We start from the raw sequence: 13908 nt of genomic DNA on the forward strand, positions 1-13908 counted from the left end.
ACTCCAGGTGTTACCTTGTCACCATTCAGCTTAATCTTTTTTGCATTTGATTTGCTTTTGAGGAAAGTTTCCTTTTCATGACATAACAGTGGGTTTATAAAATGAAGAAAATGAGTCTTTGCTCTTGTTTTATGCATTTTTTATTGTGTAAACTGTAACAGTGAAGAAGCACACTTTCACTCCTATGTATATGAATATTGTAGCTGGAAAGTAAGGCAGTGAATTCTTCCCTGTGCCTCAGAGAAATTTAAAAGCCTTAACTTTAGAAGCCAGAGTTACATCCCTGACTTATCTTTTTTCTTTCTTTTTTCACAAGGCAAAAACTTTGAGAAACCACCTCGATCACTCAAAGGTAAGCACACAGTTTTATGAATTCCTTTATTCAGAATCTGTGAGATATGAACTCTTAATGTTATTTCCCAATGTGGCACAAAGTTTGATTATGTTCTTTGTAGGAGCTTCTGTTGCCTTTGAGCTGCGCTTGTGTTACAAGTTTGTCAGATGGCCACACTTTTTCTCTGCTGTATTTCTCTGTTTTTACCTCCTTACTGTCTGGCCTCAAAGGCAACAAAGTGAAACAGGATGTCTTTTCACTGTAACTTATATCAAAGTTGGGAAACAAGCTTTCCAAAGTCAACGTGTGAAGGAAGAAGGGGACCGATGGGGGTGCAAAAAGAGACTGAAGCTACAGAGAAGGGGTCCGATGGTGTTGGAAGGGGGGGGGGGGGGGGGGGGGGGGGGTGTTATCTGGTCCCGCCTGAAACCAGAGCAGGAAGGATTAGTTACCGAGGCCTATTTGTGGAGGAGACACTGAGGCTCTGAGACAGTGGCATTGTGAGAGAATCTCCTTCAGCAGGGCTGCTGAAAAGGGGAGACAAGTTTGAGAGGAAAGAGAGGTGAGGGGACACGAGGAGGAAAACTAAGAGCCCCACAGGGGGGAGAAAACATAAAAGTTTGAATTCAGCACAAAGTTAGGAAAATGTAATAACTGAAACCAACGAGATTTAGCACATAACTGATAAATGACAAGCAGGATTTTGTGTTGTCTGTTAGTGTTTTAATCCCCAGTAGCTCTACCCACAACCTACACACACAAAACATTTTGAAGTATTATTTGCAGGCACTTAAGTTTTGGTTTTAATCAGCTAAGAGAATCCGAATGCAGGAAAGAAGTGAAGATGACTCACTGTAGCCTGAAGAGCTAAGGAGCAGCTTCAGTTACTCATGAAGTGTGTTCACCATTCAATGCACAATTTATTTTGACCTTCAGTAAGCATGGTCCATTTTTAATCAGTGGATTATGTAAGAAAAATGTCTGGGGTTTTTTGGATAACTTGTTGACAGTTTATTGCTTGTGATTGGCTGAAAAGTGATGATGAGCAGCACGGAAGGAAAATACGGTGAGTTTAACATGTTTTGCCAAATTAATTGAGTATTTTTATGTTATTAAATGTTGACTAGATAGCAAGACCGCAGAGAGAAAAATTATGCAGCCATTTAGCCTGTGGCATTAAGCAGAAACATCAGCTTTATTCTGTGGTGAAGATGGACATAATGGAGAAAGTGGCACTGAAAAGGGAGCTAAACAAATACAGTACTAAATAATAAAAAGATATAACTGCTCTGCCTCAAAATAAACTTTTTTTTAAAAAAAAAAAACTTTTTTCCTGCAGGTTATAGAGCCTTTTACCATACAGGTAAAATTTCAAGATATTATGGCTTCATTTCTGCTCAGTCTAGAGTGCACTCCCTTACAAAAGTATTGGAACAGTAACAGTGAGGCCAGTCCCTTTATTTTTGCTGTAGACTGGAAACATTTGGGTTTGACATTAAAAAAAATCATTATGAGACAAACTATAGTTTTATTTCCAGGTATTTACGTCTGGATCTGATACACAGTTCAGAAGATAGCATCTTTGAACCCACCCATTTTTCTTGTGAGCAAAAGTGTTGGAACATGTGTGTTTTGTTGCCCTACAACTCAATGTCCCACACGTGGATCCTGGAATGCCTAGAACTATACAAGATCAACAGGACCCTAAGAATTCAATGGGAATGTGGAGAACAACACTAGAGGCCAACTTCAAGCCAGTTGCACAAGTCACCATTGAGTGTGGGATTTATCAAGGAGATGCTCTGTCTCCACTGCTGTTCTGCATAGGCCTGAACCCCCTCGGCCAGATCATCAACAAGACTGGCTATGGATACAAACTATGCAATGGAGCAAACATCAGCCACCTCCTCTACATGGATGACATCAAGCTGAATGCCGGGAGTGAACAAGACATCAATTCACTGATCCACACCACACAGATCTACAGCAATGATATCGGCATGTCATACGGACTGGAGAAGTGTAGTCAGATGGTAAAAACAAGAGGGAAGGTAGTCAAAGTTGAGGGCAGCATTGTAGACAACGAGGACAGCTGCAAGTACCTTGGAATCCCATAGGCGAATGGGAACCATGAAGAAGCCGCTAGGAAAGCTGCAACCACCAAGTACCTGCAGAGAGTAAGGCAAGTCCAGAAGAGTCAGCTGAATGGGCAGAACAAGATCTGGGCAATCAACACCCACACCCTGCCAGCTGTCAGATACCCTGCTGGGAAAATAAGCTGGCCAAAGGAGGAAGTAGATGCCACCGATGTCAAAACAAGGAAGCTCCTTACCATGCATGGAGGGTTTCACACCAAATCCAGCACCCTGAAACTGTATGGTAAGCGGAAGGAAGGACGAGGACTAGTGAGTGTTAGAACCACTATCGTAGATGAAACAACAAAGATCCATGAATACATCAGGAAGATGACCACAAAGGATCAGGTGCTTAGTGAGTACCTCAGGCAGCAGAAACCTGAGAAAGAAGAGGAGCAAGAACAGGAACCATCATGGAAGGACAGGCCTCTGCACGGCATGTACCACCGGCAGATTGAAGAACTGGCTGATTTAGAAAAATCCTACCAATGGCTGGACAAAACTGGACTGACAGACAGCACAGAGGCACTAATCATGGCAGCACAGGAGCAAACTCTGAGCACAAAATCAATAGAGGCTGAGGTCAACTACACCAGGCACAAGGTGCAAGATGCTAGCAGGCAGGGCATACATGGAACACCATAACCAAGTGGCTGGCATAGTATACAGGAACATTTGTGCCGAGTATGACCTGGAAGTCCTGAGGTCCTCAAGGGTGATTGAGAAAGATTGAGCTAAGATTCTGTGGGACTTCCAGATACACACAGACAAACTTGTGATGGCTAACCAACCGGACATCATAGTGCTGGACAAATGGAGGAAGAAAGCCATAGTGATATATGTTGCAATACCAAGTGATGGCAACATCAAGAAGAAAGAAAACGAGAAGCTCGATAAATACCAAGGGCTCAGAGAAGAGCTAGAAAGGATGCGGAAAGTGAAGGTAACAGTGGTCCCGTGGTAATCGGAACACTCAGGGTAGTGACCCCCAAACTTGGAGAATGGCTCCAGCAGATTCCAGGAACGACATCCGAGATCTCTGTCCAGAAGAGCGCAGTCCTGGGAACAGCTACGGTACTGCGCAGGACCCTCAAGCTCTCCGGCCTCTGGTAGAGGACCCGAGTTTGGAGGACAAAGACCACCCACAGGGCAGGTTGGGAAAATGCCATCCTTGGCATTACGCAGTTCTATCATGTAGATTTAAATTCAGACTTCTATACCACAGTTTCACATAGAAGAGACTTGGATGTCTAACTAAAATCAGTGGAAAGTTGCAGGTGTAATCAGGAGGCACAGGATGAAGTATAATATCGTGAACAGGTCCTTCAGGCTCTTCTAAGGATTTATCAGTGGCTTCTAATTTAATCACACAGGGGTAACTCACTGAAGGTATAGTTTTCAAATGAAAACCCAGCTCCATCAATCATTAAATGATATTTAATATATTCAGTATACATTACTTTTGAAAAATGAATGATCTTGATCATATTTTATTCAATTATGTCATAGCTAACATGCACATTTGTCCTGTATAATTTTTTTTCTCATGTTCTGCATGTGAATATTGATGAGATGGTGTTAGGAAAATGAAGAAAGAACAGGATGTGGAACCTAATGTAACGTGCAAACAGAGGAGGGAGGGAGGGAGGTAATGTTAAAAACTAACGCATAATTAAACAAGTTTAGCAAAGAAGATGGTGTGAAATGTTCGAGGAAAAATAATCTTTACTATATAAAAAAAAATACTAAAGAACTCAGGTGTCGAACTCGGCATCACCCTGGCTGCTGATTTAGGGAAGAAAGGCCTACGGGGCTTTCCACCTCCAGAATTCATGAGGTAAAATGCCCTCAGCAAAAAGATGTCCCAACACAGCAGCAGTAAGGCACAGGGAGGTGCACAAATTCACTGCCTGTGTACTTAAAGCTGTTGTTAGAGTTGATTTGATTTGATGGTTTTTGCTTCCTCATGCATGAAATGTGTACGTTGTGTAAGGTGCATGACATGCTCTCAGGGATATAGGAGCAGAAATCATGCAAAAGTCTTCGTGAGATCCTTTACTCAGTTCATTACCTGGCATGCAGAAAAGCTGGTGCCATCATTAGTAAACTGGAAAGACAGAGGAGCTGTGAGGTACGTAATTAGCGCTGGCAGAGAAACACAATTCAGGGCATTTCCTTCCTCGTTGTCAAATGCCAAATTTTTAAAGCCTAACTCACAGTGATGAGTTTGAAAATTTCCTCTTGTAGTTAAATTTGGGAAGCTGCCTTCAGTGGTACCACGGGCAGCACAGACGTGATTGTGATTTAAGTTTTCTTTCTTATTAAAAGACATCCTTCCTCCAGTTTTTACCCCTCGGGCCCGCTTTAACAGCGAGCTAACTTTCGCTGCCTTTTAACAGTTTATTGTGTTGACAGCTGGATAGTAACGGGAGTGACACAAACATGACAAACTAATGTGTGTTTTCATCTGTCTGCAGCTTTTGGCAGCGGTTAAGTCGGAGAAAGGCGTGAGCACGGCGATGGACTTGTGCTGTTACCATGGCAACAAGGCTCTGGAGGCCATCCAGGCTTTCCCCTCCTCCGAGGCTCGATCCGCCTTAGAGAACATCGCCTCTGCCATCACCAAATTTTGACCTGGACACACACACACACACACACACACACTCTCTCTCTCCTATGCAGCCTGGAGGGGGCTGTCTGCAGAGGCCACAGGACGAGAACAGATGAACTTTGTTTTACTCGATCCAGATGCTGAGAAACTGTTGTGCTCTGTGGTCATCATTAAATAAAAACACGTTACTTCAGCATCATGTCATGCGTTTTGTTTGCTCTCCTGCCTGGAGAAAATAATCACACCGGGCTGCGGTTTCAAACCTGGCAGTTTATTGTTGCTTTGCTTATCAGCAAAGGCACATCCCAGGCAGAACGTAATTTAAGATGTTTTGAAGAATTGTTATTGTCATCTGGAAAATGTACCATGAACAGGAAATGATACACCGAGCAGCACTTATTTTTCAAAAAATTTCTTTTAAGAATAGGTTCTTCCTTGCTTGCCGCTGCACGGCACAGACGATGCTGAAATCATAGCTGCTGGATGTAGTGGGTGTTTGCCAAGTTGAAAAGCGGCACCAAACTGGTTGTAAAAATGTCTCAAAGTCATGTTCTACCTGGTCTGTACCACTGCTGATAAGCACAGCTGCAGAAAAAATGTGGGTTTTTTGATGGAATTTGGCGTGATACTCGCTACAGAGGAGGAACCAGCATGAATCAGGAGTAATGTCATCTGTGTTGCCTTATTATGTCTGTCCCCGTGTCTGTGTATGTGATCCCAGTCAACCCAGGGGCGGGGAAAGGTCACCCAGCCTCTCCCCTTGGCCCAGCCAGCGAGCGCGTTCAAGCTCTGCCAAGCAGTAATTATTAATGAAGAGACCTGAGCAAATGGACAGGAAATGCAGAGGTATTGATTGGGCCGGCTGCCCTGCTCTAAGCTGTACAGGCTGGCGCCAGCCTGGTGGCCTGTGGTTTCCCAGGCTGCTGTCTGCAGAGGGAGGTGGGGGGTAGCCAAGGTGTGAAACCAGGCCACCGCTGGCAGCTGTCTGTCACATCCAGGCCACACCTGAAGGACAGGCAGCCGGAGACGGGACAAGAACGAAGGGAGCCTGAAGGTATACAGCTAACGGAGATCAGCGGCCCATTTGTTGCCTCAGTACTCTCACAAACTGACTCAGGGGAAGTAACAAGGAGGGAGGTTTACTTTAATAAATTAACAAAAACACCACCCTCAATGTCATGCCATGTGGAAGGAAGAGGGAGAGGCAGTAAAAATATAGGCCAGCTTTTGTAGTCTGGAAGGTCCAAGTGAGCTGTGTCAGGATTAACTCTAAGATGCTGTGAGGAGCATCACAGTCACATCCTCTGTGTTAAGTTTTCAAATTTAAAAGAGTAGACTGGCACCAAATATTGACTTAGAAAAAGAGAGATGTCTTTCTGTTAGTCCTCTCTGTAATGTTATTAAATGATGGCCTTTAGGGTGCATCTTCTTGGCTCCTCGGGAATCAAGAGAACTTTAATAACCCCCAACCCAGAAATTATGGAACTCTCACAAGAATTTTAAATAAATAAGATTTTAAAACTTTTAATTTATTTAATAAAAGGGTGACATTCTGGTATGGAGGACCCAACGTTATGGAACTGGTGATAAAGCATTTTAATTATTTAAAAAGTCATTAAGGTGTTTTACCTGTGAATTGCCCCTTTACATTTTCTTTAAATTTCTTTATTTTTTATTCTCTTTCTTTTCAGTATGTTTAGATTTGTAATTCCATAGTTTGAATATTACTGACTTTCATGTTTTTGTTAAAGATCTACAATTTATTGATGGAATAATATTTGATTTGCACATATTTTCCTTTTTTTATTGCTTTGCATTTAAATGTCACATAATGAATAATGTTATAATTTATTTTTCAATTATTTCATTGAACACACTGATTTCATGTTTTTATTTTAGAAGCAGTTACTTGTCAGTTAAATGCTTTATAACCATTTCCATGGCACTTGTGGTCCTCCATATACTTACCTGTTAGTCACTTTGATGCAGACTGAAATATCTGAGAAATTACTGCAGTGCCCACACTAAAATAAATGTCTCTAAAATTAAAATCCTGTTATTTTACAGTGCAGCAACTGTAATGTACGACACAATGCGATGTACTGCACATTCCATGAATATTAATAATAATAATACACATGCATTTATATCAACTACTGACTCCTAATGGCTTAAAGTGCCTTCAGTATTAGTGAGATGGATATACTGCTGCCCCCACCCAACCCTGTCACAATCCTTTCCCTGTAGTCGTAGTTATGAGGTAAAACTTTTCTAAAATATTTTACTTTATCGCCACATACATTTGACAGTTCATTTTAATTGACATTCATCTATGAAGGACCAAAACTGCCAACTTAAAAAATAAAGAGAAAAATAAATGGTTGTGATGTACCAGATCACTTTCGGATTTTCTTGTAACCTAGCAACCACCATCATAAATAAAATAAATAGATTAAAAAAAATTTTGGCAGTTTCGATCCTCCGCACAAAAGCAAAAGAAAGTTTTGTAATGGTATTGCAAATATTCTCTTCTACTAACAAAAGCTAAAAGTTACAAATGAATGAATGAATAATTTAGACAGAAAATAAAGGTGGTATTTGTGGTGAACTGTGGAGGATGAATTTATAAGTCTCACAGCCTGAGGAAAGAAGCTGCTCTGAATGCTTCTGCATCGCTTGGCAGATGGCAGCAGGGTGAACGGGCTGTGGCTCAGGTGGGTGTTGTCCTTCAGGATCCTTTGGGCTCTGCACTTCAGCTCCCCGGTACCTCTGATAGATGGGTGCCGGTGATGTGTGAACATGGTAAAATGTTTAAATACAGTCCCGCTGAGTTTCCAGTGTGACTGTAAACTTTCAGATGATTCCCTAAAGAAAAAATCAAAGACAGCAGAGTGATCTTCACAACCATGTGGAGAAAATGGTAATTTAGTCCTGCCTAATCAAAAAAACTTGAGCTTATTCTGGGGGAGGAAGAAAAACTACATTCAAAGGTTACCTGCTGGGAGTGTTGCTGTTTTTTTTAAGGCTCTTGTTTACATGTTGGATATAATTATATGATCTGAAACTTCAGATAGTAAGAGCTTTGAAACCAGAGTAGCAGTGGTGGGGAAAGGGACCTGAGGTGAGGAAGAAGAAGCAGAGTGATGGAGGAGGAGCAGGGAATAGGAGATGATAGGATATAAAAGAAGAAGGTGGGGTTGAAGTGCAAGAGGAGGTGATGTGGAGAGAGCTGTTTCAAAAACAAGCTCCTGTTTGTTGCTGGGTTGTTCGTCCACTTCCTCGTCTGTTTTGGTTTCCGCTGCCTGGGCTTCCTGGGTACAGAGAGGTACTGCATGTGCCAGGGAAAGCCTCAGGCGCTTCATGAAATATTTATCCTCGCCGTGAGGAGACATGAGGAAAGTTACACAGAAAGTTAAAAGGACCAAACAAGGAGAGAGGCCGGGGCACTGCCAGAATGACAAATATAGTTACTAAACAAAACTTTTTTCAGAGGATGAGGTCTGGCCTGAGCAATGAAACTGTTGCACAGACGTTCCCAGCAGAAATCAACCGAGCACAGCAAAAGAAGATTTGATGGGTGAAGTTTTCTTTTGAACTTCAAGAGGAAAACAGAGTTCTTCCAGTGGTAAAGCTTAATGTTTAACGCAGAACAGAAATCATAGCATTTTTCCTTCCCTGACAATATTGTTATGCCAGTATTAATCTTTCTGATACCTCGTAGCCCAAATAAAGAGCAGAATGAGGAAGGTGGTGGGGCTTTTGTCAAGTTTACATCCTGCACTGCAGAAATCTGACTCTGTTTGCTTACAGTTTCCAGTCTGGGAGTCTTTGGTATCATGAAAAGGAAGAGTTGGCTAGACTAGACGTTTACATCCGAAACATGAAGTGCGAAAGAGTGGCCTTAGTGTGCCTGGCCCAGGCGACGAGTGTCGTAATTACAGCAGAGTCCAGTGGAGAGAGCAGGTCAGCACAGCCCATCAGATTTCCATTACACACACACACACACACACACACACACACACTAAAACACTAAAACACTGAAACACTGCTGTGGAAGCTGGGAACAGAGTAGCTGTTAGTCCATATATTTCTGGACTTTTTAAGGTTCTACTAAATGCCAGATTTTTTTAAAGCTCACAGTGAAACTGAATAAAAACACTACCTGTCACTGTAGCTGTTAAATTAGAATTTCCTTGATTTGCCATAAAAAATAATAAAAAAATCCTTTAAGTGCACTATGAATTGCTGGAGGGAGAACTCAAATGCAGGACACTGAGGCAGTTTGAAATAAACAAATCTTTATTGGATTAAAAAAAATAGAAAAAAGATGGAAACAAGCAAACACAGGTGAAACTAAAGAGGGCAGGAGGGTCAATCCAAAAGGAGGGAAATTCTTTAAAACCACAACAAGACATGAAAAAATTGGCCTTAAAATTAAACATGAAGCCTACATTACCTATAAATGCCCTATTAATAGTTAATTATTCCTTAATTCATAAACTATGGTTTATAGAACATTATAGTTGATGGATTGGTCCTTGTGGTTTGAGTACATGAAAGCACTTTCCATTTGGTTATTTAAAGGATGGCAGCTATTTCTATAGCTGAGATCTTCAAAACAATCTGGAGGGATACATTTATTTATGTATTACACATTTAAAAAGGTCAGGAGTTAACCCAAAGTGCTTTTCCATTTGGGTAAATGGAATAAAATCATGACCACTTCATTAGGTTCACCTGTTCAGTTGTTAAAATCAGCCAATGACATGGTATCAGCTCAGTCCATTTAGGCATGTAGACATGTCGAAGACGATCGGCTGTAGTTCAAACCGAGCATCAGCATGAGCTCTGAGTATTTCAGAAACTGCTGGTCTCCTGGGATTTTCCCACACAGCCATCTCTAGAGTTCACAGAGCATGGTCCAAAAAAGAGAAAACATGCAAACCGAGGCTACAATTCATGCAGGCTCACCAAAACTGGACAAAACCATTGTCTGATCTGATGAGTCTAAATTTCTGCTGCCACATTCACATGGTAAGGTCAGAATAAGCAACATGACAGCATGAATCCATCCTGCCTCATATCAACAGTTCAGGCTGCTGGTAGGTGTAATGGTATGTGGGGAATATTTATTTGGCACACTTTGAGCCCCTTAGTGCCAGCTGAGCATTGTTGCACCACAGCCTGCCTGAGTATTGTTGCTGACCATTTCCATCCCTTTATGACCACAGTGTACCCATTTTGTGATGGCTGCTTCCAGCAGGATAACATACATGTCATGAAGCCCGTGAGTCCTTCAAGGAATAAATGACAACATTGAAAAGGTAGTGACCTTGAAGGAAACACAAAACATGAAAACCACATAAACATGATGGCAAATAGGATGAATACTATAACAACGATTTTTAAAAAAAGATTAAAATGAAACATTTAAGCAAAAATTACAATAATAAAGAGTCAATAACAGTCAAATCAACACCTGGTTAAAATATAATAAGAGAATAAATATATTTTGAAAAGACTACAACACCCAATTACAAGCATGGTAGGAAAAAAACACTGCAGGCCAGAGGAAACTGTGTCTTTAAGAACATGGTTTAGTTTGCGAAGTCACAAAAAATCCTGTATTTTAGCAAGAGGGCCACTGCATCGATTTGATAAATAGTACTTACCATCCATCCATCCATCCATCCATCCATCCATCCATTTTCTTAATCACTTAGTTCAAGGTTGCAGGAGGCTGGAGCCTATCCCATTTACCACAGAGTGAGAGGTGGGGTACAGCCTCAGAGATCTCAGAGATACAGAGAAGCAAACGCTCTCACATCAACCCCTACAGTTAATTTAAGAATCACCAATTAACCTCCAAACAGCAGCAGAGGAAAGCAACGCAGGCAAGAACAGAAACAGGCAAACTCCACACGGAGAGCCTCAAAGCCAACCAGAAAGTTTGAACAGCATCTGTACTAAAATCTATTGTTAAGTGTTTAAAAGTTAACTTAATATTAAAGGGGAATTTGACTGAATTTCCCTTGCACATAAAGATCAGTTTGCTCATAATGAGCATTATTATTCAAGCCTGTGGGGGGAAAAACACACCATCTATAGCTGTGAGGGAGCCTTTAAACATTTAAGAGAAACCTTGTGTGACAAACTGAGACTGGAGAGTTTGGGAGATTTGGTTATTTACCAGGAAGGAGCGCCTGGTGAAAGATGCAGCTGAGAATGCATTATGGGAAGTGTAGTACCAGCTGTTTTAAGAGCTTCTGTATAAGTTTTGATCATTCTTTCTTTGGTTTGTTGTAGTCCTCTATGAAATTTTAAAGCTCAGGGTTTATTGTAAATAGCATGTTATTTATGTTTTTTTTTACACAGTGTTAAATTTTTAATCCCTTATTTCATAATTAACAAGGTTTATTGCCTTTATTATCCAATATAAAAGGATAAATCTTATAATACAATGAACATCCATGACTCTGTGCAAAAAAGAGTCTTCATTAAAGTGGGAATTAGTTTCCAAAATCTGATACATACTTTAAGACAGTAAAGCAGTTTGCAGTAATTTGCTCTACTTCCTGTTAGTGCTCTAACTGCAGCATTTTGGAACAACTGGAGGCTTTTCAGGGAGATAATAAAGGATTACAATAGTCCAGCCTAGAAGTAACCAGTGCATGGATTAGTTTCCAGCATCACGCTGAGACAGGATGCTTTTAATTTTCATTCCACAGATGAACGAAAGCAGTAAGACACATTTGTTTAATGTGTGTGCTGAAGGACATATCCTGGTCATAAATGACCCTAAATAAATTCCCCACAGTGAGACCGGAGGCCAACATAAAGTCATCCAGAATAAGTATCAGGTTAGACAAAACGTTTCAAAGGTTTTCAGTACAATAGCCTCAGTTTTGTCTAAATTTTAATATTTAAAAGAATATTTCAAACTTTTTTTTTCAGTTTTCTGCCATTTTGCTCAATAATAAATTGGTAATATATTGATAACATATACTTTTACCAAAAGACAGAGCTTTTCTATGGTTATACTTGTACCCCATAATATTCATCAAATTTTCTGGATTTTTTTTTTTTTGTATTTCTCTCTGCCCAACTGAAGCACAGCTGTCATATCAACCATCAGGGATTGCTTTCTTATTTTTTGTAAACTTGCCTAAACATCAAGCATCTTTTTAAATCTGTGCCAGAAAGAATTAAGCCAGGTCTAAAAGCAAAGGGGGTTCAAAATGGCTCAGAAAGCAGCAGCTTTAGCTCACCTAAAAGCCACAAACCCAACGCAGAAGTGCCAAAAACTGCAGTTCCTCAAATGACCACTTGAGGCTGACCGTAAAAATGAGTCTGTTCCCATAACCTCCCCTGTTGAAATGCACATCTACACAGCAGAAATAAACGAACCCTGACCTGACTGACAATAACAGGTTGAGATGCTATCCACAAGTGCACACCTGCATGCAAGCTGGAGACAGAAAAAATTGCAAATGTGTCCCTGTATTTCTTTCTTTTGCCACAATAAAAAGAACAGATAACTGGTGACCTTAAATGCAAAATTAAAACTTTATACTACTCATTACAGTGAAAAAGTAGTCTGATGCATAGGAGAGTGACACATAACACCCAGTACACTTCATATTGCTGGATGTAGATGTTTGCCAAATTAAAGACAGCACCTTGGCTGGCACTGTAAAAAAAAAGAAAAAAAGAAAAAATTGGCACAAACAGTTTGGCTTCATTTGGTCTCCATGTTTCTGTGGATGGGCTTCAATTGCACAGACATAGATGTCAGAGTCTCACAATCACTGGCTACACACCAGTGATTGTGACCTAATATTTCCCAGCCTCCCTTCTTTATCCATACTAGGATTGATTCTATGTGACCCTATTAGGAATAAGTCTGAATGTAAAATGACTGAGTGAATGTGAGCATGGAGAGATGTTAGAATCTCCATTTGTCTTCCTCTGAATGGCCTCTCAGTAAACACCTGCTAATATCATCATATAGCTGACGGTGATGGATGAAAGTCATTCTCCTGAGATGGGAACAGTATGGCTGATTGGCCTCTTCCACACAGACGAGCATATTGACCAAAAATGACACTTTAACGAGCTCTTCCCCGTGTTAAGTGCCGCACGCCGGCCCCTCGTCGCAAGCCGCTGCCTGGCTGACCCTGGGCTGTGCTGCTCCCCTTGCACAAGGCCTACTCGCTTCATTGGCTGACAGATCAGACTGCCATGGAGACAGCTCATTAGTCGAATAATGAGAACCACACCAGCCACACGTTGTCTTGTTATATCATCTCTGTATCGACGTATTTGTGGCTGAGGACAGAACGCTGTGTGCCGCTGTGTGCATGAAAGAGCTGATGATTAAGATAGAATTATGTGAGGTCTTCTGTTCATCTCTGACTGACATCTGAGAAGAGCAGTTCTGTTTAACAGCTTCTGCCTGTTACAAATCAAAATCGTCTCCTGATTGCAACAATATGGCATACCTCCATTTGTCTCCCTTCTCTTATTAATCATTTCCCACAGTTTCTTTCTGCTGCCACCGGCTCTGTCACAAATATTTCTCTGCAGTTTTGACCCCACAATCTTAAACTCAGGCCTTCATTTCATTCTGTTATTACTGATGGACAAACTACTGTTATAATTTCACTGGTAGACAGGGTGGATGACGGAAAACAAACATTTTTAATATCACACGATTTTGTTCTCTTACATCAGCGCTCTTTTCAGGTAGGACATCTCTACAATCTGCTTTCTTCAATTCTTTTGCCCTGACTATGAAGACATGCATAACTTATTATACTGACATTTTG

The 13908-nt window shown here is 41.0% G+C and overlaps 1 protein-coding gene across 1 annotated transcript in view; it reads left to right on the top strand.

The window, feature by feature from the left end:
- Window positions 1–5273, top strand: part of pdss2 (prenyl (decaprenyl) diphosphate synthase, subunit 2) — a 41465-nt gene extending 36192 nt beyond the window's left edge. Inside the window, exons 7-8 of the mRNA XM_030719003.1 lie at window positions 317–352; window positions 4947–5273. Of these exons, the coding sequence (XP_030574863.1) occupies window positions 317–352; window positions 4947–5102 (192 nt within the window). The 3' untranslated portion in view covers window positions 5103–5273. The remainder of the gene's footprint in view (window positions 1–316; window positions 353–4946) is intronic.
- Window positions 5274–13908: the final 8635 nt, after the last annotated feature.

The sequence above is a fragment of the Archocentrus centrarchus genome, chromosome 22, assembly GCF_007364275.1.
Source record: "Archocentrus centrarchus isolate MPI-CPG fArcCen1 chromosome 22, fArcCen1, whole genome shotgun sequence".
Classification (NCBI taxonomy): Eukaryota; Metazoa; Chordata; class Actinopteri; order Cichliformes; family Cichlidae; genus Archocentrus; species Archocentrus centrarchus.